General features: G+C 38.2%; 1 protein-coding gene across 1 annotated transcript; it reads right to left on the minus strand.

Annotated features, from left to right (window-relative positions):
• Positions 1–561: 561 nt before the first annotated feature.
• Positions 562–23,984, minus strand: RARS1 (arginyl-tRNA synthetase 1). Its single transcript, XM_060008412.1, has 15 exons — positions 23,909–23,984; positions 22,452–22,586; positions 18,930–19,118; positions 17,921–18,029; positions 17,131–17,231; positions 16,573–16,694; positions 15,502–15,622; positions 13,708–13,837; positions 12,389–12,493; positions 9,205–9,383; positions 8,731–8,840; positions 6,087–6,192; positions 2,014–2,186; positions 1,625–1,872; positions 562–787 (listed from the first exon to the last, which is right to left on the minus strand). Exons 1-15 carry the CDS (start codon positions 23,951–23,953, stop codon positions 678–680), a joined length of 1,983 nt encoding a protein of 660 aa, XP_059864395.1. The 5' UTR covers positions 23,954–23,984; the 3' UTR covers positions 562–677.
• Between the last annotated feature and the right edge of the window lie 471 nt (positions 23,985–24,455).

A 24,455-nucleotide genomic window follows, 5' to 3' on the forward strand; every position in this document is an offset into this window, starting at 1 on the left:
TAGGTCATCTCTTAGGCTCTGTTCATTTTTTAAAAATTTCATTCTAAGCATTAATATAATTCTTTCTCAGACTGTATAATTTCAATTTGGCCTATCTATTAAGTTCTTTCATCTATCTGCTCAAATCTGCTGTTGGGCCCCTCTAGCAAATCTTTCATTTCAGTTATACTTTTCAACTCCAGAACTTCTACTTGGCTTCTTTTTAATAATTTGTCTTCTCATTGCTATTCGCTTTAGTTAGATACTTATTCTCAATTTATCCTTTATTCTGTGGACATGGGCTCTGTGCATACCAGTCGTAAATGGTAGTTATTGTCATAACTCATTAAGATCATACCTAAGGCTCCTTTGAGCTTGGAGACCCTTGGAAACAGCATGGTGCAATACCACTCATGTTTATTAAGCATTTGTTTCTTCAGAATAAATGGTAATGAAGGTTGTGTTCTTGGGGACTATAGTAGGGCTCAATAAATGGGATTCCTTATTTAATTAAAATTAGTGGAAGTATTTTTCTTTTCAGAAGCCTAGTTGTGAGAGATAAAGAACCACATGTTCTGTAGATAGCTGACAAATTTCTTTTACTTGTTTTTGTATCCACATGATTGATGATTGTGAAAAAGCAAACAATGCTAATGGCCACTTTGGTAAAAACACACAGTGTTCAAACCTAAGGAGGATTACATTCTTTGGACAGGCTTTATTCCCAGGATATCAAACCCCTTGGCCATGACAGCAGCTACTGCTTCACATAGCAGCATACGCCACATGTTCACCTTCAATACTTCTCCTGAGAACATAGAAAAAGACAGTAAATTTTCTTTTTACAAATCACTATTAAAGAATCTATGTTACTTCTGGATTTTACTGAGAAGTGAATAGCCCAACCCATAGATGTTTTGGGGCTTTAATTAGAATCACCTTTACCTTAAACTATAAGGGGAAACAATCTAAGAAATGTAAGTGTTCTGTTCAAGAAATCTGTTTTCAACTGATGATAAAAGAGATACAAGGCCTGCATTGATTAGATTGTATTTTATCTTTCTTTTTAGAGTTCTTTCCTAGGCCTCATGGTCTGAATTAACTATAAACTTTAACACCATAATGGTGAGATTTTTTTCCTAATGAAGTTTTAGTTCTCAGGCATGACTCTCAGAAATGCCTACTTGCCATGTAACACATTAATTCAGTCTACTTCATTAACTCTTTAACAGGGTAGAGCAAAAAGCCTACAAAACGTATCATTTTTTTCCCCCAAGGGTAGTTTTCGTTATCAAGAACCACAAAGATTCATTCTGGGACCCTCAGTCACACTGCTTTTGTTGGAAATATCCTATTCCTAGTGGCCTTCTAATTGTTTTTCTTTAGAGTCTTATGGTTCCATCCCATGTGCCTGAGGGTGGGGAAACTAGTCAGTTTGGGAATGGGAAGAATTCCGTTTATGCTTTTATTAGAGCTAGCTCAATTTTGTCTTGTGTATATGATATGGATTAACGTGTAACTGGGGGAAAAATGGGGGGGAGGTGGTTTCCATAAATAAAATAAATTGAAAACCACCTACATCCAACTCAAATAAATGCCTTGTTGGTGCCCAATCCCCAAAATGACTATTGGATGAAGCACTCACCAGTTTGTCGATCTTTCTCCACACAATAGCAGCTATCATAGAATTCTGTGAAAGTAGTTGCCAGCTCATAGATATAATCACAGAGAGTGTGGAGAAATAAGTCATCTAAAATCTTCTGCAGAACCTCAGGGAACCGCAAAATGCACCGGCCTAGTTTCCATTCCTTCTCATGGTCCAAAATGATCTTGGTCTCTCGAGCAGCTTTCTGGAGCATTTCTTCATCAATACTGGCCAGACGCGCAATTGACCTGAAAAATCAGGTAACAGCCATCATTCCCCTTTGTTAAGTACATTCTTTTCCATTGAAACATGTAGTAAGAAGTGACTGATATAAACTAGAAATGATCATCATTTGATTCAAAATAAAACAATGTTGTACCCACAATTACCTGATTCTAGTGAAGGCATACAACAAGTAAGCCGCTGTATTTCCTCTGTCATCCAGCATTTTGTCAAAGGAGAAGATATAGTCATTCAACCGGTTATGGGAAAGATCAGCATATTTGATACAGCCATAAGCAACAGATGTCTGAGCAGCCTTCAATTCCTCTGTGGTTAAGACCTTTTGGAAAAAGAAAAAAATACTTCATAATCCTGTCTCACAGACAAAAGATGGGCGTAAGGAGCATCTAATGGTGCTTTTTAATCAGTAAACTTTAATAAATATCAACACTGAGGTAGGAAAACATGGACCAATCTACAAAGAAGAGAACAATGAAAATACAATTCATCAGCTCTGCATAACGAAGAATGTTTCCATGAGAAACTTGATTTGTAAATTATGAAGTGTCCGCTTGAATACGTTACTCAGTAAGTGAGAAACGGAAAGCACCAATTATTAGTTTATATCCGCTTCATTCCATCAAAGATTCTGAGGTAGCTTACAGGAAACAAGTACAGTAAAATAAAAACAAAAATTAGGGTCAGGTAATTAACTGGAATTAAAATAGGGTGTCAAGAACTGGAGATCTAATATTGTTTTGCTAAATTTGGTCATACATTCTGAAGCATTATTAGGTCACAAGTAAGTAAGTAAGGATTTCTGTTCTGGACATGATGCAGTAGCTTGAAGTAGACTAACCCTTCCAGCAAAATCAACTACTTAAAAGCTGAATAAGTTATATGAAACAACCGTTTGAAGTCACCAGAGAGCATCAACACAAGGACACCATTAAGACAACCAGCTGGCATGCTATCTGTCGGCCAGAAAACCTAACTAGGATGAATGATATTATCTAGAACCGTTATAATTTTTCATCCACAATGTCAGATGAAATGACTAAAAACCAAGAGGTGAGGTAGGGGGAGGGAGAAACAAGACAACAGAAACAACAAAAACAAGTCAACAGCAACTTTAAAGTCTGGAATTGTTTAAAGAATACTTATTAGCTACAAAGAAGAAAAATAGTAACTTTACAGTGGAGAAACTGATAGTATCACCTTAACAAAGTGATCAAAATTAATTATTAACAATCATGAGAAATATCAACATCATGTGCCTCCTGAAATAAAAAAGTGAGAAGAACTCCTAATCTTTCCAAGACTGCATAACTGGAATTTAATCATGAGGAAATACCAGATAAATCCAGCTGAGGGACATTCCACAAAAAACCTGACCCTTCGTAAGTGTCAAGATCATGAAAGTCAAAGAAAGAGCAAGGAACTGCCCAGATTAAAAAAGAATAAGGAGACATGAAAACTAAATGCAACATGTGATCTTGGACTAGAAAAAGGACGTCTGTAAGACAAATGGCAAAACTTGACTAAGGTCCGCAGATTAGTGAATTGTATTGCAGCAATGTTAATTTCCTGATTTTGATAATCATACTACGGCTGTAAGATGTTAATGTTTGGGGAAGCTAATATGGGAATTCTTTGTACTATTTTACAATTTTTGTTATGTCTGAAATTATTTCAAAATGAAAAGCTAAAAGAAAAATTTCAAAATGAAAAGCTAAAAAGAAAACTATGATTAAGGTATTCAAATAATGAGACAAGACTGTATGAAAAGCAAAATTTCAATAGACACTTGGAATACAGAACAGCAAAATATCTGAAGTAGATAAATATTCAAAATAAAGCACGGAGAGAAGAAAAGTGAAAAAAAAAGTGAAAGACACTTTGGGAGACCGTCAAAAGTTCTAATATAATATATGTACTTAGAATTCCAGAATAGAATGGGGCAAAGATGCAATATTTGAAGAAATATGGCTGAGAATTTTCCTAAACTGATGAGGAACCCAACCCACAGGAAGCTCAGCAACTCCCAAGCAAGGTAAGTACAAAGGAAAGAAGGAAACTCCCTAACTCCCTCTCCAAACCAAACCTAGGCAATAAAAAAAACTGCAGGGAGGAATAAAGTTCACAGGAAAGGGTAAATATGTGGATAAATATAAATGAATAGATGGTCTAAAACAAACACTGTACAAAAGACTTGAACAGACCCTTCACAAAAGACACCCAGATGGCCAATAAGCAACAGTCAACATAAATTACTCATCAGAGAAATGCAAATTTTAACCATAGTGAGATGCTAATACACATTCACCAGAAAAGCTAAAATAAAAGACTCACAAAAAGTTATAGTGGAAGATATGGGGCAACTGGAACAATCACATACTAGTGGTGAGAGTGTACAATGGTTACAACTCTGTCCTTGGCACAATTTTTAATAAAGTTAAGCATAAGCCCACCCTACAACCCATCAATGCCATTCCTAGATATACATCCAAGAGAAAAAGTGCATGTACCCATAGAGTGGCTTGAACAGCAATGCTGAAATTAATTTATTTGTAATAGTCAACAAACAGAAACAACCCTAATGTCCATCAACAGAAGAAACATAATACTATTAGCTAGGGACTTCCCTGGTGGCACAGTGGTTAAGAATCCACCCACAAATGCAGGGGACACGAGTTCAAGCCCTGGTCTGGGAAGATCCCACATGCCGCGGAGCAACTAAACTCGTGCACCACAACCACTGAGCCTGTGCTCTAGGGCCTGTGAGCCACAACTACTGAGCCTGTGTGCCACAACTACTGAAGCCTGTGCGCCTAGAGCCCATGCTCCACAACAAGAGAAGCCACTGCACACCTCAACAAAGAGTAGCTCACGCTCGCCACAACTAGAGAAAGCCCGAGAGCAGCAATGAAGACCCAATGCAGTCATAAATACATACATACTATTATCTAGCAATAAAAAGAAATGAACTACTGATACACCTGGAAAACAGAACACACGTTATGATTTCATTAAAGTCCTCAAACAAAAGTGATCTATGGTGACAAGAAACTTTCTGGGGTGATGGAAATATAACTTGATTGGTTGGTGTTATCATGTCTATACATATGTGTGTGTAAAAATTCGTCAAGCTTTACATTTTACTGTATGCAAATCAAAAGATACTAGCTGAAATGGCCAAATAAATAAAAGAGTCAAAGCAGTTTTTGTTATCATGCAGACTAAACAAATTGATTAGGTGACTAAATTTTCCATTTTTCATCTGATTGTGCCACTTGTGCCTAGGCCAGAACTAAAAGGCAAAACCATTCTGGAGATACCAACTGGGTATACCTGACAACCACCTACTGGAAATAGAGAAAAAAAGTATTTTACATTTCATTTTGCTAACAGTGGAAAGGGAACAGATGGGAAGAATGTAGCCTTACAGCCTGCCTTCATGCTCTCTGGATTATCAGTGATCTACCCAAACCAAACAAGACAGTGTGTCCTCAAAGAACCTTTTTTTTGTTTGGCTCTTTGATGTCTACATTTCTTCCTATTCTGTGTCTCTTTCTGTCATTTTACTCTTCTGTTTATAGTAATTATGTTCATTCCAAAATACCACTTGACTTGAAGGAGAGTAAAAGACCTAAGACTCTTTGAATCTCAATCCTTGACCTCTGTTATTCCCATCTTAAATTTTTTTTGATGCTTTTTTTCCATTTTGATGCAGTTCCTCCAAATTCCACACAGATCCAACCTCAGTCCTTTCTAAGGGTGCTATGAAAGCCCATCATGTTTCCTACTCTGATGGCTCGTCAGTGGCCGAGAGTGGTAGGTGTTTACTGCTATGATCATTCTACAAATGCTCCCAGACAAAGGAGCTCAGCAGACGTACACTCTAATGTAGGCTCTTCACTCAGACCGTCTCAATCTTCAATATTCTCCCATCACTGGTTCAAAGCAGTGACAGGTGAACTGCCAATAAGAAGCAGATATTCTATGCCACATTAACAAAGGCGAAAAAGGCCATGGCCTTTTGTAATAGCCAAGAACTGTATTTTCACAATAAATACTCAACAATTCAAGAAACAAACTGTGCAATAAAATCTGAGTACTATAAGCCTGTCAAAAGTGGACTGACTCCTTATAATCCTTCCCAGTTCTCTCAATAAAGACAAAAATAAAAAACCACAACACCATGCATGCTACACAATACACAAATAAGTCTTTGGATTACCTTGTCTCTTTCTTTTTCCTTCAATTTGTCCATGGAGCGTTTTAGTCCTTCTTCCAGAAGGTCTATGAGGCGCACCGTTTCACCTGATCGTGTTTTAAACTTCTTCCTAATAAAATTTAAATGTCCCAGTTAAACAGATTTTGAAGCAGACCTTCCAACTTAGAAATCTTTGAAAATTAAGGTTTGACACTGCCTTATTCAGCTGACAACCAGGGAGGATGCCAAAAGAAAGTAGATACAGTCAAGTGTCTTTCATCTATTAACCCTCAACTCCAAGCATTCTATGCTTTAGACCCCTAATAGCATTCTCTACATGTTCACCTTTAATACATTCGTTAAAACGGAAAAAAAGAAGACATCCGTTAATTTGTTCAGCTTTCTGAACACAAAGTTTGGCTCAGTTGTTTTACCTTCTTAGAAAATTATTAATTAACTACACTTTTGCTTCTAGAACTGCTTGGGAAATAAGCAAATTCTTAACTGGAATCTTACTTGCATTTCTCTGAATAGTAATTCCACCTGTCCAGTGGTAACCAACCCTAGAAGCATATCGGAATCAGCCTGAGAACTTTAGAACTGGATGCCAGGGCCCCATTCATACTCACTGAAATCAGAATCTCTGTGGATGGGGCAAAAGTACTGATAAGCACTGCCCTGAGTAACTGCACTATTAAAAAGCATTTCATGAGGGGCTTCCCTGGTGGTGCAGTGGTTGAGAGTCCGCCTGCCGATGCAGAGGACACGGGTTCGTGCCCCGGTCCGGGAGGATCCCACATACCGCAGAGCGGCTGGGCCCGTGAGCCATGGCCGCTGAGCCTGCGCGTCTGGAGCCTGTGCTCCGCAGCGGGAGAGGCCACAACAGTGAGAGGCCCGCATACCGCAAAAAAAAAAAAAAAAAGTATTTCATGAAAATTGGATTTTACCTATTAAAAAGAAGTTTGCAAGACATCCAAGTATATGATGTCCGTCTTTTTCTTCCTGTTTTTTTTAAGTTAAAAAAATCCTTCAATCCCAATAATGGTACAAAGGAAGCATGTTTTTCTATCTAACACAAAGTCTGCCAAAGTAATTGTGATACTTCCTGTTAAAGTTATATGTTCAGAGCTGCCTTAAAAAGGATCATCTTGCCCTTCATTATAGAATTAAAACTCCTTTATTATTCCAAAAATACATTAAATACTTCCATAGCTTTCCTTATACCATCCCCTCCCCTCCTTGAGTGTTCCAACAACTTCCAGACCTTCTGTGTGATGAAATGATATCCATCATAAAGCCTAGCCAAAATGTAAGAAAGCCTTCCTTAATGTCTCCACTTTGCAATAACTGGTCTTTCCCATTATTCCCTACCTGCGCCTGCCTTGAATTTTTGCTTTTTGTGTTGGTCTACTCCTCTGACCAGTGGTTCTAATAAGAGGGATGCATACCTGACTACCAAAAGAGCTTTCAAAAACAGACGCCTAATACCCACTGTAGACCTAATAAGTCAGTAACTCTCCTGGTAGGGCCTGGCATGTATATTTTAACAGGCTCCACAGGGAACTGCTCTGCTTTAGATGACAGGCTTCTTCTTCAGGAAGGAGGCCATGTTTTATGTTATCTTCATGTACACACTGTGGAGCACCCAGCCAATGAGGTGCTCAATAAACAGGAAGATGATCAAATAAAATGATAAGTTATTTATTGTAAAAAGCCTTAAAACAGAAAAATTCACTAAAAAATAGATGGCAGAATCTGAGCATTTTAATGTCACTATTTAAAATACGGTAGGCTGCTACTGGCTAACTATCACTGATATTATTTTTCTTTTTTATGGTGTAGGACACCATAATTACATGATACCGAATGCAGAAATATAAAACAACAACCAAAAAAAGAAGTAAAAAATTCCTTAGCCATTACATGATAAATTAAATGCCAATATATAAATATTGGTGATAAATATCAGACATAAAAGGTAAATGTGTTAATTTTCTCCTAACTGTAGGAATAATCATCTAAATGTTAGTCAAAAAAACCAATAGGGGCTTCCCTCGTGGCGCAGTGGTTGAGAGTCCGCCTGCCGATGCAGGGGATGCGGGTTCGTGCCCCGGTCCGGGAAGATCCCACATGCGACGGAGCGGCCATGGCTCACGGTAAGGACCCAGTGTCTTCTAATTAACAAAAAAGCGCAGCTATACAGAAGAGTCATATGTTACAATTAAATGTCTGATCTAAGGTATTTGGTCTCCATATAATCTTGTATCTAAAATAAATACCCTGACACCCCTAGCCTGCCTTTTACATGCTTAATTAGGGCTTTTGTACACTGGCTTGTTAAGCATCTTGAGCTAGCTTATGCAGTTTTTAGAAACATCACCCACTTTTACGTGATGGTAGTATTTAGGTCATGTCACCAAATCTAAAATGATATGGTGATTAGTTAAGTGATCCTAAGACAATATTAAATGTAAGATGTTAAAAATTTCTCTGAATTCTCCCTAAAAGGTTACATTCTCTGGCAGTGATAAGACATAGGTACAAAACATCTCAGCTGCGTACACCACTACAGCATACGTAGACTATGGTATCAAATGAAATATAGCCTCTTTCAAAGAAATCTGGGGGTCAGGTGTGTCATTTCCACCTTCAGATTTTCCAGACTTACTTGTCTTCCCCCAGTACCACACCAAATCCAGCATGAGACACTCGAGTTACTGCAGGGTCATACCAACCAATCATTTGAGCACCACCAAATATTGTCTGGAAGTGTAAAGACTACAAAGAAATAGAAAGAGAAAGTTACTTGCTAAACTTTCTAATTAAAAAAATGACTGAAAGCTCTTCTGCTTAGGAATAAAAATTTGTAAAATTCAAATCACTCACACATCTTGTAAGGCAAGTAAAGTTGTAAAAGCTCTTCTTTATTCCTTATACATGAGAAAAGGAACACCCTTTCAGTTTACAGAGACAAGCGGGAAAGCTGAGAAGTGTACAAGTTTGGCCAAATCCAAACCCTGTTCTTTTCCTTATATTACATTACTTTTCTGAATTTTTGTAGGGAAATTTATAGGGTCTTATAGAGCCAAATGCCTCACCAACTGGACAATCTAAACATATACAAATCTTCAAACTCACTTACTTGTCCACTGTCTACCACATAGATGATCATATCTGCTTTTTCCTCAAACAGTCTTTGTTTAATAGCAGCCAGGTCAGATGTATCATAGGTATAACCTCCATCTGATTTTACTATGGTTAATGGTATGGAACATCCTGGAACAAACACAATCTTTCTGCCATCATCCACTTGCACAAATCCTAGAAGAAAAAAAAACTTTATTAATAATGTTAAAAGAATCTTAAAGGACTATAAATACTTAGCCATTATAGGATATTTATTAGAGAGCTCAAAAAAAAAAAAATCACAGGATTTTTTCCCTCAATGTGACCTAGTATGAGCCTTGGAAAATGGCTATTGTCAAGGTTGTCTGGGCACCCAGGGTGTGTTCAGGGCACAGGTGAGATATCCTGGCAGTTTTCTGGACTAACACTACACTCTTCATAGAGCATCCCACTGGAGCCCAAACTCTTCATAGAGCATCCCACTGGAGCCCACCTGCTCAGCAGACACAGAACACGGAAATCTGTGCTTTGTTTTCAAGCTGGAGTCATAGCCTTCCTTTGGGAGGAGGATGCAATTTTTATCGTTACCTCTTAAAATGTATTCATTCATTTACAGTTTTAAAGTTAAAACTGCAACAGAGTTCAGGAAACAAACATGGCAGGATTTAGCATTTAGAATGGTTAGTGAAAAGTAAAAATAAAATCATGTTCATACACTCATAATGAAAAAGACAAAATTCTTGGATGCAAGAAAGGACAGGAGAGTACATGACGGTAAAAACAGCAATCTTTGAGTGCATGCTACTATGTGCTAAATACTATATTAAGCCTTAAATTCAACCTTCACAATAACTCTCTGCAGTAAATATTGTTATTACTGTTTTTTTTTTACACTTTAGGAAACTGATGCTTGGTAAGCTGAAGGCACTATAAAATGCTGGTTAAAAACAAACTCTGGGGCTTCCCTGGTGGCGCAGTGGTTGAGAGTCCGCCTGCCGATACAGGGGACACGGGTTCGTGCCCCAGTCTGGGAGGATCCCACATGCCGCGGAGCAGCTGGGCCCGTGAGCCATGGCCGCTGAGCCTGCGCGTCCGGAGCCTGTGCTCCGCAACGGGAGAGGCCACAACAGTGAGAGGCCCGCATACCGGAAAAAACAAAACAAAACAAAAAACAAACTCTGAAGCCAGACTGCCCAGGTTTGAATCTCAGACTTATTACTTATTAGCTATGTAACTCTGGGAAGTTACTAACTTCTCTGTGCTTTTCTCATTATTAAAATTTCATTATCGTAAGTGTACAAATAAAATATGCTAGAGAGGGTAGAGAAAAGGGAACCTTCTTACACTGTTGGTGGGAATGTAAATTGGTGCAGCCACTATGGAAAACAGTATGGAGGTTCCCCAATAACCTAAAACTAGAGTTGCCATATGATCCAGCAATCTCACTCCTGGGCATATATCTGGACAAAACTATAATTCGAAAAGATGCACGCACCCCTATCTTCACAGCAGCACTATTTGTAATAGCCAAGACATGGAAACAACCTAAATGTCCATCAACAGATGAACGGATGGAGAAGATGTGGTACATATACACAATGGAATATTACTCACCCATAAGAAAGAATGAAATAATGCCATTTGCAGCAACATGGATGGACCTAGAGATTATCATACTAAGTGAAGTAAGTCAGACAGAGAAAGACAAATACCATATGATATCACTTATATGTGGAATCTAAAATATGACACAAATGAACCTATCTACAGGACAGAAACAGACTCACAGAGAACAGACTTGTGGTTGCCAAGGTGGGGGGAGGGAGGGAGTGGGAGTGTGGGGTTAGCAGATACAAACTATTACATATAGAATGGGTAAACAAGGTCCTACTGCACAGCACAGGGAACTATAGTCAACATCCTGTGATAAACCATAATGGAAAAGAATACGAAAAATATGTATTTACACATACATACACACACACACATATATATCTATAACTGAATCACTTTGCTGTACAGCAGAAATTAACACAACATTGTAAATCAACTATATCTCAATTAAAAAATTTTTTTAAAATTCATTATCTTAAAAGTATGGTCCCTAGGCTCCAGAACGTGACTAACAAATACCATTTGTCATTCAAGGAACCAAGTTTCCTTGCAGATATCAGATTGGTTGAATCCAGATCTAAGGCAAATGGTTGAAAAACATAAAAGATATTAAACCTTACAATAATGCTAAAAACAATCCAGTTGTCACATCTGGAAGATATTAAGAAATTAATTTATTATTCTGAAAATTGATAAAGAAAGAAAAATAAAGGACCAAGAATTTATACTGTTTGTCTTCTATGAATTGTACCTCAGGATAATCAAAATGATTATGTGACAAAGTTCTGCACATGAGAATTCCAGGTAACAAAGGAATGACAGAATGCCACCGTTTTCCAATCTCTAATGAAATAATGGAACAAAGTCATGACAATCAACAGCTGCTAAAACCTCTAGGGGAAAGTCTAATGGGAAATTAAAGGATAGATCAGGCTGACAACACCTAAACCCACTAATTCATCTTAACATCATAGTAAGAGAGCCAACCAAAAATTGGCATTCTTGCAAATTAAACAAGACAAAACAAAAAAGGGAAGAAAATAAAAACACAAACCAGAATTTAATCAAACCTCTTTAGAAAATACAGATAGAGGAATTGTTACATAACATTATATGGGAATCTCTGTAAGACAAACAGCCTAGTTTCTTCAAATAAATGAGAAAAAAGGATGGGGCTAATGGAGAGAAACCCATGACCTACAGAATTTATAGCAAACAAATGTGCAGACACTGAAAAAAAATACTCATGATTAAAAAAGATTATGAATCAACTTGGGAAATTTGAACTCCTGACTCACTATTTAATATTAAGGAATTATTAACTGTCATGGAATAATAATGGTATTGTGGTTTTGGGGTGGGATGAAGGGCCTGTTGTTTCAGAGACAAACCAAAGCAGTTATACATGAAATTATATGATATAAGCAGTGTATATAGGAAGGTACTGACATAGTAAGATCGGCCTGCATTCATAATTAAGTTGGGTAACAAGTGCATGGAGTTGGGGATTACTAGAATATTCCCTCCGCTTTTGCCTATGTTTGAAAATTTGTATAATAAAGTTAAAAAAAAAAAAAACAACTCACCTCTATCTTCAAACTCCTTCACAATATCATTCATCATATCTTGATAGAAGGATTCTCCCCTCTCTATTAAAGAGATGTCCAACGCCTCATAGATTTTATTAAACTCTAGGGAAAAAGTTACCAAATAAAGAAAATGTATAATTTAAACAAATAGGAAACATGCATCTTACCTTAAAAGAAATTATTTAATTGAAGCATTTGGAAGGGAATTAATTACATGAAAATGTATGAAACAGAGCATTACATACATACTGCCACTTTGAAAATCTGGAAAGAATATAGCAAGATACATATCAAAATTATTAATAGTGGGGAGGAATACAGATAATGTATTTCCTTTTTTCCTGTCTACATTTATTTTGTTCCTGCAAGGAACAAATACCTACTGTAATTTTTAAAAAATTTACTCTTAGGGGGCTTCCCTGGTGGCGCAGTGGTTGAGAGTCCGCCTGCCGATGCAGGGGACACGGGTTCGTGCCCCGGTCCGGGAAGATCCCACATGCCGCGGAGTGGCTGGGCCCGTGAGCCATGGCTGCTGAGCCTGTGCATCCGGAGCCTGTGCTCCGCAACGGGAGAGGCCACAACAGTGAGAGGCCCACGTAACGCAAAAAAAAATAAATAAAAAATAAAAAAAATAAAAAATTTACTCTTAGAAAATGTAAATGAGAAGAAAAAAAGAAAAGCCTTTCCTATTTGGAGTTCAACTGTTTACTGAATTTTCTTATATAGTTTTTTTCTAATTTGTATCATTTATCTGTTTCTCTAGCCACGCATTAGTGACACAAGATAACCTACAGTAGCACAACACATTTTACTGCCTAGTGTGGCAAAACAGCCCTCAGCCTTTTCCAAAGATCTACTGGCTATTCTTGTTCATTTATTCCTCAAAGTGACCTTTCAGATTATGTTAAAATTGTCTTAAAACCACAAATGAATGTGGAGAACTAGGGGATTCTGCATGACATTCTGTCCAAACATTCTATTCCATCCTTTTGTGTATTTACTTCATTTTAGCCCTACGCATTCTTGGATAGACTTATTCCTAACTATTTTTATAGCTTTGGATGCTACTGTGAATAGCATCTTTTTCTCTTCTACTTTCTTTCCTAACTAATTTTTCCTGACTTCTGAGGAAGTTAAATTTTGCACCTGCCTGTCTTTATAAACTTTCTTTGCAGTTTCAACTTCAGAAAATACTTAAGAAAAATAATTTGCTAGTCCTTGAAAATTTAACATGTCATTCAAGGTCAATTTTGAATACTCAAGAAACTGTATGCAATAGTATCTGTTAGATGAATGAACAAAGCCCAGAAACTCACCTTGGCGGGAGACATCACAGATAAGCTTCCAAGCTTTTATGATGTCTGGATTTTTACTCTGGAGCAAAACAACACACTGGTATGCTCTCTTCTTAAATTCCTCCTCGGTATCAAATCTCTTCTTGGATTCCTGTGTTTAAAAAAAAAAAAAAAAGGTAAGGTTTGTAAAGAGTGACCCCCATATTTCTAGATAAAAAATTTGTACATTTCTCAAAAAGACCTAGACAAACCCCACAAATAGACCAGAGTGAGGAAGTAAAAATTTAGAACACCAGAACAAGTGCTCTATCTCAACAAAGAGTATTGTTACAAATGAATGTGCCAATAAAACCCTATTATTGCCTCTGAAATAATTTTTCTTAAAAATATAAAATTCTTGGGCTTCCCTGGTGGTGCAGTGGTTGAGAGTCCGCCTGCCGATGCAGGGGACACGGGTTCGTGCCCCGGTCCGGGAGGATCCCACATGCCGCGGAGCGGCTGGGCCCGTGAGCCATGGCTGCTGAGCCTGCGCGTCCGGAGCCTGTGCTCCGCAATGGGAGAGGCCACAGCACTGAGAGGCCTGCGTACCGCAAAATAAATAAATAAAAATATAAAATTCTCACCACAGTGCTACCTCTACTTTTCCAATTCACACCAATGCTACGTTCCAGGAGAGTAATAATGAATAGCTAACAGATGAGGAGGAATTTTCTGGGCTCTATTTTCCATTCTGGATGAGCAATTTTTTTTGTAATTAAAAATAAAATTGCTTTCATTGTTTTTATATCTATTTTGAAAGCAACACATGCTTACTAAAAAAAAATATATATATATTGTTAATCCCATCCCAAACTCACCAGCAATAACATTTTGATGGAAATTCTAGACATTTCTTTATAATTACAGATCTATGTGTTTAAAAAAAACTGGAAATATATGGCTTTTCTTTTACCTTGGTTTTAAAATTTAGCAATGTATTAAAAAATTTTATTGCATTAATAGATTTGCCTCATTATATTCAGTGCACAGAATCCCAAGAGACTGTAAGTTATTTCACCCACCAGTAAACAATTTATTTTCAATTTTTTCATTAGAAAATACATATCAAAATACAAAAATAACTTCAAAAAACCCAATAACAACCAACCAAAAGACCCACAAATGTTTACTTTTTAATGCAGTAATCCTATTCTTGGGATACTGTCTATCATAAGGAAACAATTTTAAAAAGGAAAAAGACCTACAGTATGAAGTTTGAGCTCCCCCCAAATGGGGGAAGAAAATCCAACAATAGGGAGTGAAATAAACTTTGGTCCACAAATCCAAAATAATGTGCTGTTATAAAGTAACATGAAAGAGTTTGATAAAATGTTTAACAGGCAGAATATAAAAATGATATTATAACCACAAATGATATAATACATGTTTGAATGTTTGTATACGGATAAGTAAAGGAGTCACACTAACTGATTTAAAATTATGGTTTATGGTAAATTGTCTTTAAAAAACTGTTTATATATACTTAACAACGCTTTCAAAATATATAAAATGAAGATGAAAACTACAGCATCAGAAATTTTTAAATATTAAAATGTATTTTGACTAACAAACTCCTTAATTCACTTAAGAATGGGTAATGTAGTAGAATTAAATTTTTAACATACACCAATAAAAAAAGCAAGCATGATGTGTTAAGGAACAGAGTTTAGCAACTGTTATAGTAGCTTCAAATACCATTTTAAACTCCCTAAGGAAAACAAATAATTGTGATAAATGATAAACACACAAATAATAGAACAATAAATGAAATCAAACCTTATAAAAAGCCTGAAGATCCCCAATGGGAGGTGAAACTGTTAAGTAATCCGGAAATCTGTCTTGCAGGTGAGCAATGAGCATGCCAAACTGGGTTCCCCAATCTCCTACATGGTTTAATCTAATACCAAAAACAGAACATAAAATCACTTTAAAATGATAAACATGGTTAAATTAGAGGAATTATATTCCATTAGGAACCACTAACATTAAGTGCCAGTACATCACATTTAGTAATATATTTTTATGGAGGTGTTTCCTCAACTGGTCTGAGAGGCAAAGACCAGGTCTGTTATGTTTAGCATCGCATACCCAGGAATGGAGGCTGCAAACAGCAGGCCTCTAGGATTTGCTGAATGAATTTCCTATCAGTGGACTGTGATCTGTTTATTGTGTAGTTAACTGGGACAATGGCAGCTGGGCCAATGTTGGTCATTACCACAATTTTATGAAAATTTAACTTTTCAACTAATTATCTTAGTGTAATTAGTGGTTCCCAAATGTCAATGGACAAAATTTTTCAAAATATGTCAATCCAACCACTTCTCATTCCTCACGGCTTTCATCTAATCTCAAACCACCAGATCATCTCTTAACTGGATTATTAAAACAGCCTTCTAATTCATTACTATAGTTCTCCCTTAGTTGCCTAGCTTCTTCACAGGAACCAGAGTAATCTCTAATTAGATTACATGCCCTACTAACTTAAGACTTTCCAATAACTTCTCACTGCACTTAATAAAATCCCAATTTCCTACCATGGCCTACAAGGCCCAGCACCATCTGTTTCTTGCTTACCTCTCCCACTAGACTATATACCCCTAGTATACACGAGGCAATCAAGAAATATTTGTGGAACAAATGGGGGAGCTTTTTCCTTGGTTCCGCCCCCTACCCCAAGTCTTAAAAGCTGTTAGTCCAGAGGAGGGGCCAAGGACATAATTTAAAAGCCTAATGGGTGATTATGAAGCAGAACCACACTGATGAATCACTGATTTAGTCAAAGATTCTTTCTCAAGTGACATTTTCCCTTGTCTATAGAAATCTCCAAAGAAAGCCAAGAGTACATACCGCAGCACGTTATATCCTGCAAACTCAAAGAGGCGGCACATGCTCTCTCCTATGATCGTCGACCTGAGATGGCCTACATGCATCTCTTTAGCTATGTTGGGAGAGGAAAAGTCAACTACAACCTAGGATAAATAATAAAGATTTTTTTTAAAGGGGTATAAACATTTTATTCTGCTAACACATTCATTAATAACATTTAATAATAAACTTAAGACTTAAACAGTAGCTTGCATTGTAATTCAATTGTGTTAGGTTTTCTGATGAAACCTGTCCATTATTAACTGAAAAATAATCAAATTTGTTTAAACAAATTCTATTCTCTAATCTATTCTCTATTTCAGAGATAACTCATAAATATCGGTTGGCTACCTCAAATGCTTTATGGAATGAAAGGAAAAATCACATAGCAATCAAGACCCAGGGGAAAAGTTACTTCACAGCCGTGTTCATAATCTCAAAATATTAATGATTAAATCTCAGTAGAAGTAAAAGCCATTCCTAGTTATAACTAACACAATTCTAATGTATTATTATATCAATCAAAAATTGTACATATACCTTTTTGTTTTCTCCAATGGCAGGTAGTTTAACACCATTCACCAAGAGGTTGGTCAACTGTTGTGATACAAAGCCCTTTCTTAAGTGGACATTAATAAAACCTAAAGAACAATAGAGAAGAGAAAAAAAATCAGACAGCCTCCAAACTTGAGGATTGCTCACCCCCAAAGCCTTTCTCAATTTCACTTATGCTGGTTCCAGAGCCTTAGTCTGGTTCTGGCAAAACTTTTCAGGCTTCCAACAGCACTTGGGGCCTTGGCTTGAGCACTCCTGTAAGTTCCCTGTTTCAGCATCTATTTCAAACTTTCACCACTCTCCTGAAAGCTTCTTACTTCAGGGCCCCTTCACTCTCAGCAAATGATTTATTTACCTCTTAACAGAAAATAGGTGATTCTTTCGTACAGAATACCTGCCATGGTCTATCTCCTTTTTGCTGATGAAGAACTAAGCCAGAGGGAGAAAAAGTTAACTCATCCAAGACCAGTGTGGCTAAGTCTAGTTTAAAACTACAGTTTCCTAACTCTCAATCTAAGGTGCTTTCATCATCTTGTTCAGTATACAAGTTATAACCCTATGTTTATATTTAAAATGGTTTTCTTGGGAATTCCCTGGCGGGCCAGTGGTTGAGACTCCGCACTTTCAATTCTGTGGGCCCGGGTTCAATCCCTCGGTCAGGAAACTATTGGTAAAAATCCTACAAGCTGCGTGGCACGGCTAAAAAAAGTTTTCTTATTTCTAAAGGACTCAGCAATCAACACAACTACTTAAGAAAGATAACATTATGACATACCAGGACCAGCAATTTCAACTTTTTCAATATATTCATTGTCTGGGAGGTGTTTGATAATGTTTCCAGCAATTTCCCTTGGATTAACTTTCTGCTCCTTGGTTTTGAGCATCTATAAAACATAAATGATTCATTACACAACAGGTTTCAGCAAGGTAGTAGGAAATGCACAACTGACAAAGCATCAGATGCATTTGACATAAGACCCATCAAAAGGCAGAAAAGCAGAGACCAATAACCTTGTAAAGGGATTGATTAAAGCATCAGACATCAAAGTGCCAGAAGGAATAAAAAAGTGCCAAAACCACAGGACCTCCATTTGAAAATGAGTTGCCAAAACTAGCTAGAACTTTTTAATGAAGACTTCTAAAGTCTTTAGTTATAATGCCCGTTTCCAGGATATTCACATTCCTAATTTGCAAATATTCAGAGTTGAGTAATAAACAGCACCCTTATAAACTTAACCCCAGCGTAGACACATAAAAATTATCTAGAAAAAAATCTGGTGTCTTTAGATGAAGCCTTTCTATTCAGCAATGAAAAGAAAGAAAAAGTCCCAAACCAGGGGCAATAAACTACTAACACATTAGACAATGTAGCTCTTAAAAACAGGGAACTCCTCTGCCTGAATATGAAATACACAAGCCCACCTCAAAGACACATCTCCACCAAATATTTGATGGGAATGCTGGTTCTAGACAGCTAACTTTTAATCCCTCAACAATAACACAAAGCCATCCTGGACACAAAAGGAGGGAAGTGCCAAAACAATACCAACTATTACCCTTAAACATTGAGAATATATATATATATATAATATATATAATTTAAATATTCAAATTAGTGGTTTTTAAAAATTAAAAACATACATATTCCCTTTCTTCAAGATTTTCCAGAACCGTGGAAAATGTTTTCACTGAGGATACAATTTGATATTATTTATGCAAATGGTAATAATTATAATGCTTAAGAAAATCAAATCATCAAGAATGCTTTATAATAATATAATCACCTGAGAGATACCCATAGCACTATTACACTGATAGTCCCCAAACTTGGGCTGTTGACTTGGTGTCACTATCAGTGGAGGATTTTCCAAATCTGGATAGGCAGCCTTAATGGCACAACCAAAGACCTCTTGTAGGCAACTATTGATGTTAAGCATATTTTTAGTTGGTTTGCTCCTTTCTGCTTGAAGACTCTGTAAGAAAAGAATGAAAATGTCAATAAATTCTAAATTATCATACAAAATTTTCCCAAATATTTTGCGAAACCTTGAAATGTCTTCAGAAGAACTGAAAGGTAATATACACTGATAGTGTAATGCTCTCATACCTAGGATATGCTGAGAAACATTAATAGGACAAGTCTATCCCATAGCATCTAAGACATACATGTAAAAACGTCCTGAGTACTTTCTTTCTACAGTTATTTATTTATTTATTTATTTTGCGGTACGCGGGCCTCTCACTGTTGTGGCCTCTCCCGTCGCGGACGCGGAGGCTCAGCGGCCATGGCTCACGGGCCCAGCCGCTACGCGGCACGTGGGATCTTCCCGGACCGGGGCACGAACCCGCGCCCCCTGCATCGGCAGGCGGACTCTCAACCACTGCGCCACCAGGGAAGCCCTCTACAGTTATTTTATCAGAACAGAAATTAGCAATAGAGAGTAAGGGGCTAATTGGATTTTCTCAGCTTCCTTAAAGCACAGAGAAAATAATACAAAATAAATCCTAAATAACTTCTTATCAAATGCTGGAACTGAAAGCTCTATGAACAAAAGAAATAAAAAAATATATTCTCTCCATTAAAATGTTGACCCCTTCAAGGCATGAAATGAAACAGATAAAAAATACTGCTGGGTAATATTAATATATCAGAATAACAGGTTGTTTTGTCTTACTGCTATTCCCATGTTGGACTACTACTACCTCCTATTTCTCACTTTCTCTGAAGTGGAATATATTCACATAAGATGGTGTAGAATTAATTAATTACCTCTATTATTGCACTTTTCATACCTTCTCCAAATTATCTGTCTGTATCACCAGACTTCTGATTGCAAAGAAAGTGTCCTATTTATGGCTCTATCCCTGGCACCTAGCATTGTACCTGCCATGTAGCAGGTCAAGATGACTGGTGACTGAACACATACGCTCATAATGGAATACAAATGAAAATGCTGCTACAAAGTAATCACAACTTTACATCAGTCAAAATGCCAATGATGTGCAATATGAATGACAACAACAATGAAAACTATTATTCGAGTAGTACTGAACTGAGTACTACTGAGTAACTTGAGTCTCAAGAACTGAGTCAAGTGCTTTATTTATTTATGTGCATTATTTTACTTCATCTACATAACAAAAATTCGGTTTGTGACTACTATCATCATTTCCTTGTGGGCTAGAGATTAAGTAACTGGCCAAAGATAACAAAGGCAAGTGGCAAAGTCAGGATTCATGGTCAGTACTGCTGGAATGGAGCATTTCAGGTTCTATGCTTCCTCATCACCCTCTCTACCGTATGGAAGAAATTATATTCTTTAAACTCACTAAAATACTGATTTAAAATTTTAGTTAGTCAATAATTGACTCCCCTGTGATGCCACACTCAAAAAAGGGGAAGATATGCTTATCACAATCTAAAGGTTTCCAATAACAAATACTGGGTTGGCTAAAAAGTTCATTCGGGTTTCTAACATCTTAATGGAAAAACCCGAACAAACTTTTTGGCCGACACAATACTAAAGTTTTTAGATATGATCCTAAGACCCAAAACCAATTGTAGATAAATCTCAATCTATTTTTAAAGGCTGGGAATATCAGTATATATGTATGGATGTGTGTATGTTTTTGTGTGTATATATGTAAACACATGTATATGAATCCATTGTACTTGATTTCTGCACCACGCAATTAAGTATTTGACTATAATTAAGTACTTTTCCCCAACCTGTTTCGTATGTGCAAGTCTTTTCTCCCCCAAAATGGTAAGTTCCATGAGGTTAAGAAATATTACATACGGTACAAACACCTTTGCTGTAACTCACTATAAGCATTCTGAAACACCTCACATTATGCAAAAAAAAAAAACAACAAAACCTCCTAAAACCACAGAGCTTATGAGAAAATTAGCATCAGAAGCAGATTACTCAAAATCTCTGATTTTATAATAAGAGTACCATCACATAGCAATCTTAACATTGCCACTGGTGAAAAACGTACCCATAATTCTAATAAGTACTAAGTAAATATAAGACTTAATCTTGGGCGGGGGGAAGACAGCTCAGTAGGAGGGGGTATACGGAAGAGTTGAGGCTGTTGAGTTAATGAAAACAAGGGCAAAAATGTCTCTGAGACAACCATCCAACACGTGTTTCTAACTCAGAGCATGTGGCCAAAGTGAGCCAGAGGAAGAGGGTAGGGAGAATGGGCATCCCGCACTATTTATTCTTCTGTGGCTTGCTGTTCTCTGTTGGGTACTTTGTATTCAGTGCTGTTACTCAGTAGGGCAAAGTATCTATGAAAGAACCAATATGCCTTCCACATTACACTGACGGAATTCTCCTATTTACAATTAGAGCTAGTTCCCATTATGAAAATGTGTATTAGAATACATTGTACTTCCTTTTGTATCTCTTCCCTCCTAGACTCTAGCACATATTAGGCATTTAACAATACCTCTGAATTGAAATAAATATAATAGGGAAATGAGTAGAAGTAAGTGCAGAATGAATGAGGTAATCAGAAAGGTGAGATATTTTGGGGGCAATTCCATGGAAAAGGAATTTTGTGATTTTAGAAGACTCAAAGCTATTTTAAGCGGAAGAGATCACAGTAGGTAATAAAAAAGACTTCACGGGAGTGGGGCAGGCAGAGTCTAAGATGAATAAATGGGGTAAGCTTTGGAAAAAAGGTATAATGCCAGTGCAGCCTGGCTGAAAGTAGTACACACACAGGAGAACAATTATGGGAGTGAGGTCATCCTCTAGGATGTGTCATCAGCAGACCTGAAAGGCAGGCCAAGAAATTAAAACCCCAACTGAAGCAAGCTCACTATGTTGACAAAACTTATAAACACCGTTAGATCATGAAGTCATTAAATAACTAGTACAACACAAGCTTCCTGGAAAAAAATGTTCTGAAATTTTAAGTGGAAAAAAATATATATATGACGTTGTAAAATACGAAAGTAAAACTGTACAATAACCAACTTAAAGCAGAGAAGGGCTGTGGGTGTATTTAAAAATATTTCCATTTGATAGAAGCAATTATGTAAAATTAAGCTGGCCAAACACTTAGTATGATGAAACATTTCAAAGGGCCCTAGAAGGACAAGAGCAATTGCTCCATTATCTGCACCAAAAACTGAGTCCTAACTTGTCTCATGCAGGGAGAAAGGACATGGTTTCTTCACTCCTTTTTCCAAATTCCTCAGGGCATGCTTTCAGAATCTTCGATAACAAGGATTTTAAAAAAAGACACAATAATTTAAATTGTAGAATGAAACTAGAACCTAGAGTACTCACCTTTTGAAGGATATTCAGCCGATACTTTAATTTTAAATTTTCTTCCCGCAACTGTTCCAAATTTGAAGAAGCTTCTGAACAGCTGCAGTTTTTCAACCGATCAATTTCAGCAGTCAGAAACGTAATCTCTTTCTCCTAGGAAAGAAAAGCCACTTTGTTCGGTCTGTCATAACTGATGATTCCCACGACGTGATAAATTGAACCACAGGCTTACTTCCTCCTTTCCCCTCCTCTCCACCTGGGTGTGGCAGAGGTGATGGGAATGAAGGAGTTTCCTTAGGATAAGCTGTGAGTTTTCTTCCTTGAGGTTTTTGATGACATTAGGATATTATCCTTGATAAGAAAAAACGAAGCACGTGTGTTGGCGGGGAGAAACAGGAGTGTTAAGCATGCAAGGGGATAAGCTTCAGATCGCTTGTTTCTTTTTTGGCTCAAGTGCCACCCCTTCCGCCTTTTCTGAGACACAAGGATTTTCCCATTTTTTCCTCTCTTTGTTTCCAGGGTCGTAGGTCCTAGCCTAGATGTTCTCCTCCAACTAAAGACATGTCCAGTCAAAAGAAAATCAAGCTTCCAACCTAACTGCATTACTAAGGGAGACACGCCCTCACTTTAACTGTCAGATTGTCTACCTGGACATAACTACAGCCGAAAACATTGCCATAAATGAGCATACCTTATGTTCCAGGCACTGAGCTAACACTTTTCAGAAATTATCTCTATTATTCTTATCACAACCCAGCGAGAGGGTACTTACAGCCCCACACGGACAAAGACCATGCGAGGAGAGCGGTAAAGAACGTGCCAATCTACCTGACCAACTTGTACTGTTGTGAGGGATTTAGCATAAAGCAGTTCCCGTGATGAGATGACACTGCGTAACCTACATTCCCATCACCCCTCCCACTTCTCCCTACCTGGGCCTAGAGGGTAAGGGAACTGTCACTTTTTGACAAAGTATGACAGTTCTTCCCCCCACGAATACTGAGGGCAAGAGAGCAAACTCCTGCTTGATAATGAACGACTGCACGGGCTTTTCAGGATTCCTCTTGCTCAGCAGCACGGCGAGAACGGTGGCTGAGTTGCAAACAGGACCCAGGGCCCCTCTGCCTGGTCCCGCGCTTCCACCGAGAGCGCGCGCGTGCTCGGGAAAAGACGAGCACTGCTCGAGGCTGTACTCAACACGCCAGGCTCCAGCACCCCACCCCCCGGACACGCTGGCTTGGGGAAGTCAGAGAGAGGTGGACCCTCCACCTCGCTGAACGTCACCGTCACCCGGGCCTGGAAACCACGGGTTCTTCCTCTCCCACCTCTGGGAGAGCGTTTCTGGGAGGGCATTAGCTTCCGAGGCAGCGCAGGCCGGTCCCCACCTCGCTGCCGTCGCCTTATTGCTGCCCGGGCAGGAGCCGGGCCCCGGCGCCTCCCTTCCAAACCTTCCCACCGGACCCACGCGGTCCCACCTGCTGCAGCAGCCGCGCGGAGCAATGAGCAACCAAGCCGTCCATCCTCTCGTCAGCGGCTTACCCACCAAGCCGCCGGAAGCGGAAGCGGCAAGCCCCGCCGGAAGCGGAACCCCTCTCCCTCTGCCCTTCCCGGCCCCGCCCAGCCGTCTCGTGGGTGTCGCCTCTGCTGCCCCCTGGTGAAATCCAGGAGACACTGCGGGGAGAACCCGCGGGAATTTTCTGCCAGGATTGGGGGTGGGGGCTGCAGCCTTTAGATTCTGATGTTGGGACGAGGGCAAAGGATTTGAGGGGAATCGGACCACAGCTGCTCTGTGCTCGACTGACTTGGACAGAGGCACTTACCTAAAGCCTTTGTCTCTCAAGGGCTTCATTTAACCCCTCCGTGAAATGGGTACAGAACTAACAAAATCCATTAATTTATTCAGCAGAATTTATTATGTCCATTAATATGCCAGCACTATGCCAGGCGCTGGAACACAGCTGGAAACAAGTCCGACAAGGTCCTCACTTTCATGGACGTTACATTTTAGAGGGAATAGATATA

Source organism: Delphinus delphis, chromosome 3, assembly GCF_949987515.2.
Source record: "Delphinus delphis chromosome 3, mDelDel1.2, whole genome shotgun sequence".
Lineage (NCBI taxonomy): Eukaryota > Metazoa > Chordata > Mammalia > Artiodactyla > Delphinidae > Delphinus > Delphinus delphis.

Excerpts from the sequence above, each read along its gene's own strand:
- RARS1 (XM_060008412.1), bottom strand. The coding sequence starts at position 23,953 with ATGGACGGCTTGGTTGCTCATTGCTCCGCGCGGCTGCTGCAGCAG. Across the intron at positions 22,587-23,908 it reads CCGCGCGGCTGCTGCAGCAG|GAGAAAGAGATTACGTTTCT; the intron begins GTGGGACCGCGT and ends TTTCTTTCCTAG. Across the intron at positions 6,193-8,730 it reads GTGGTACTGGGGGAAGACAA|GAAGAAGTTTAAAACACGAT; the intron begins GTAAGTCTGGAA and ends AAATTTTATTAG.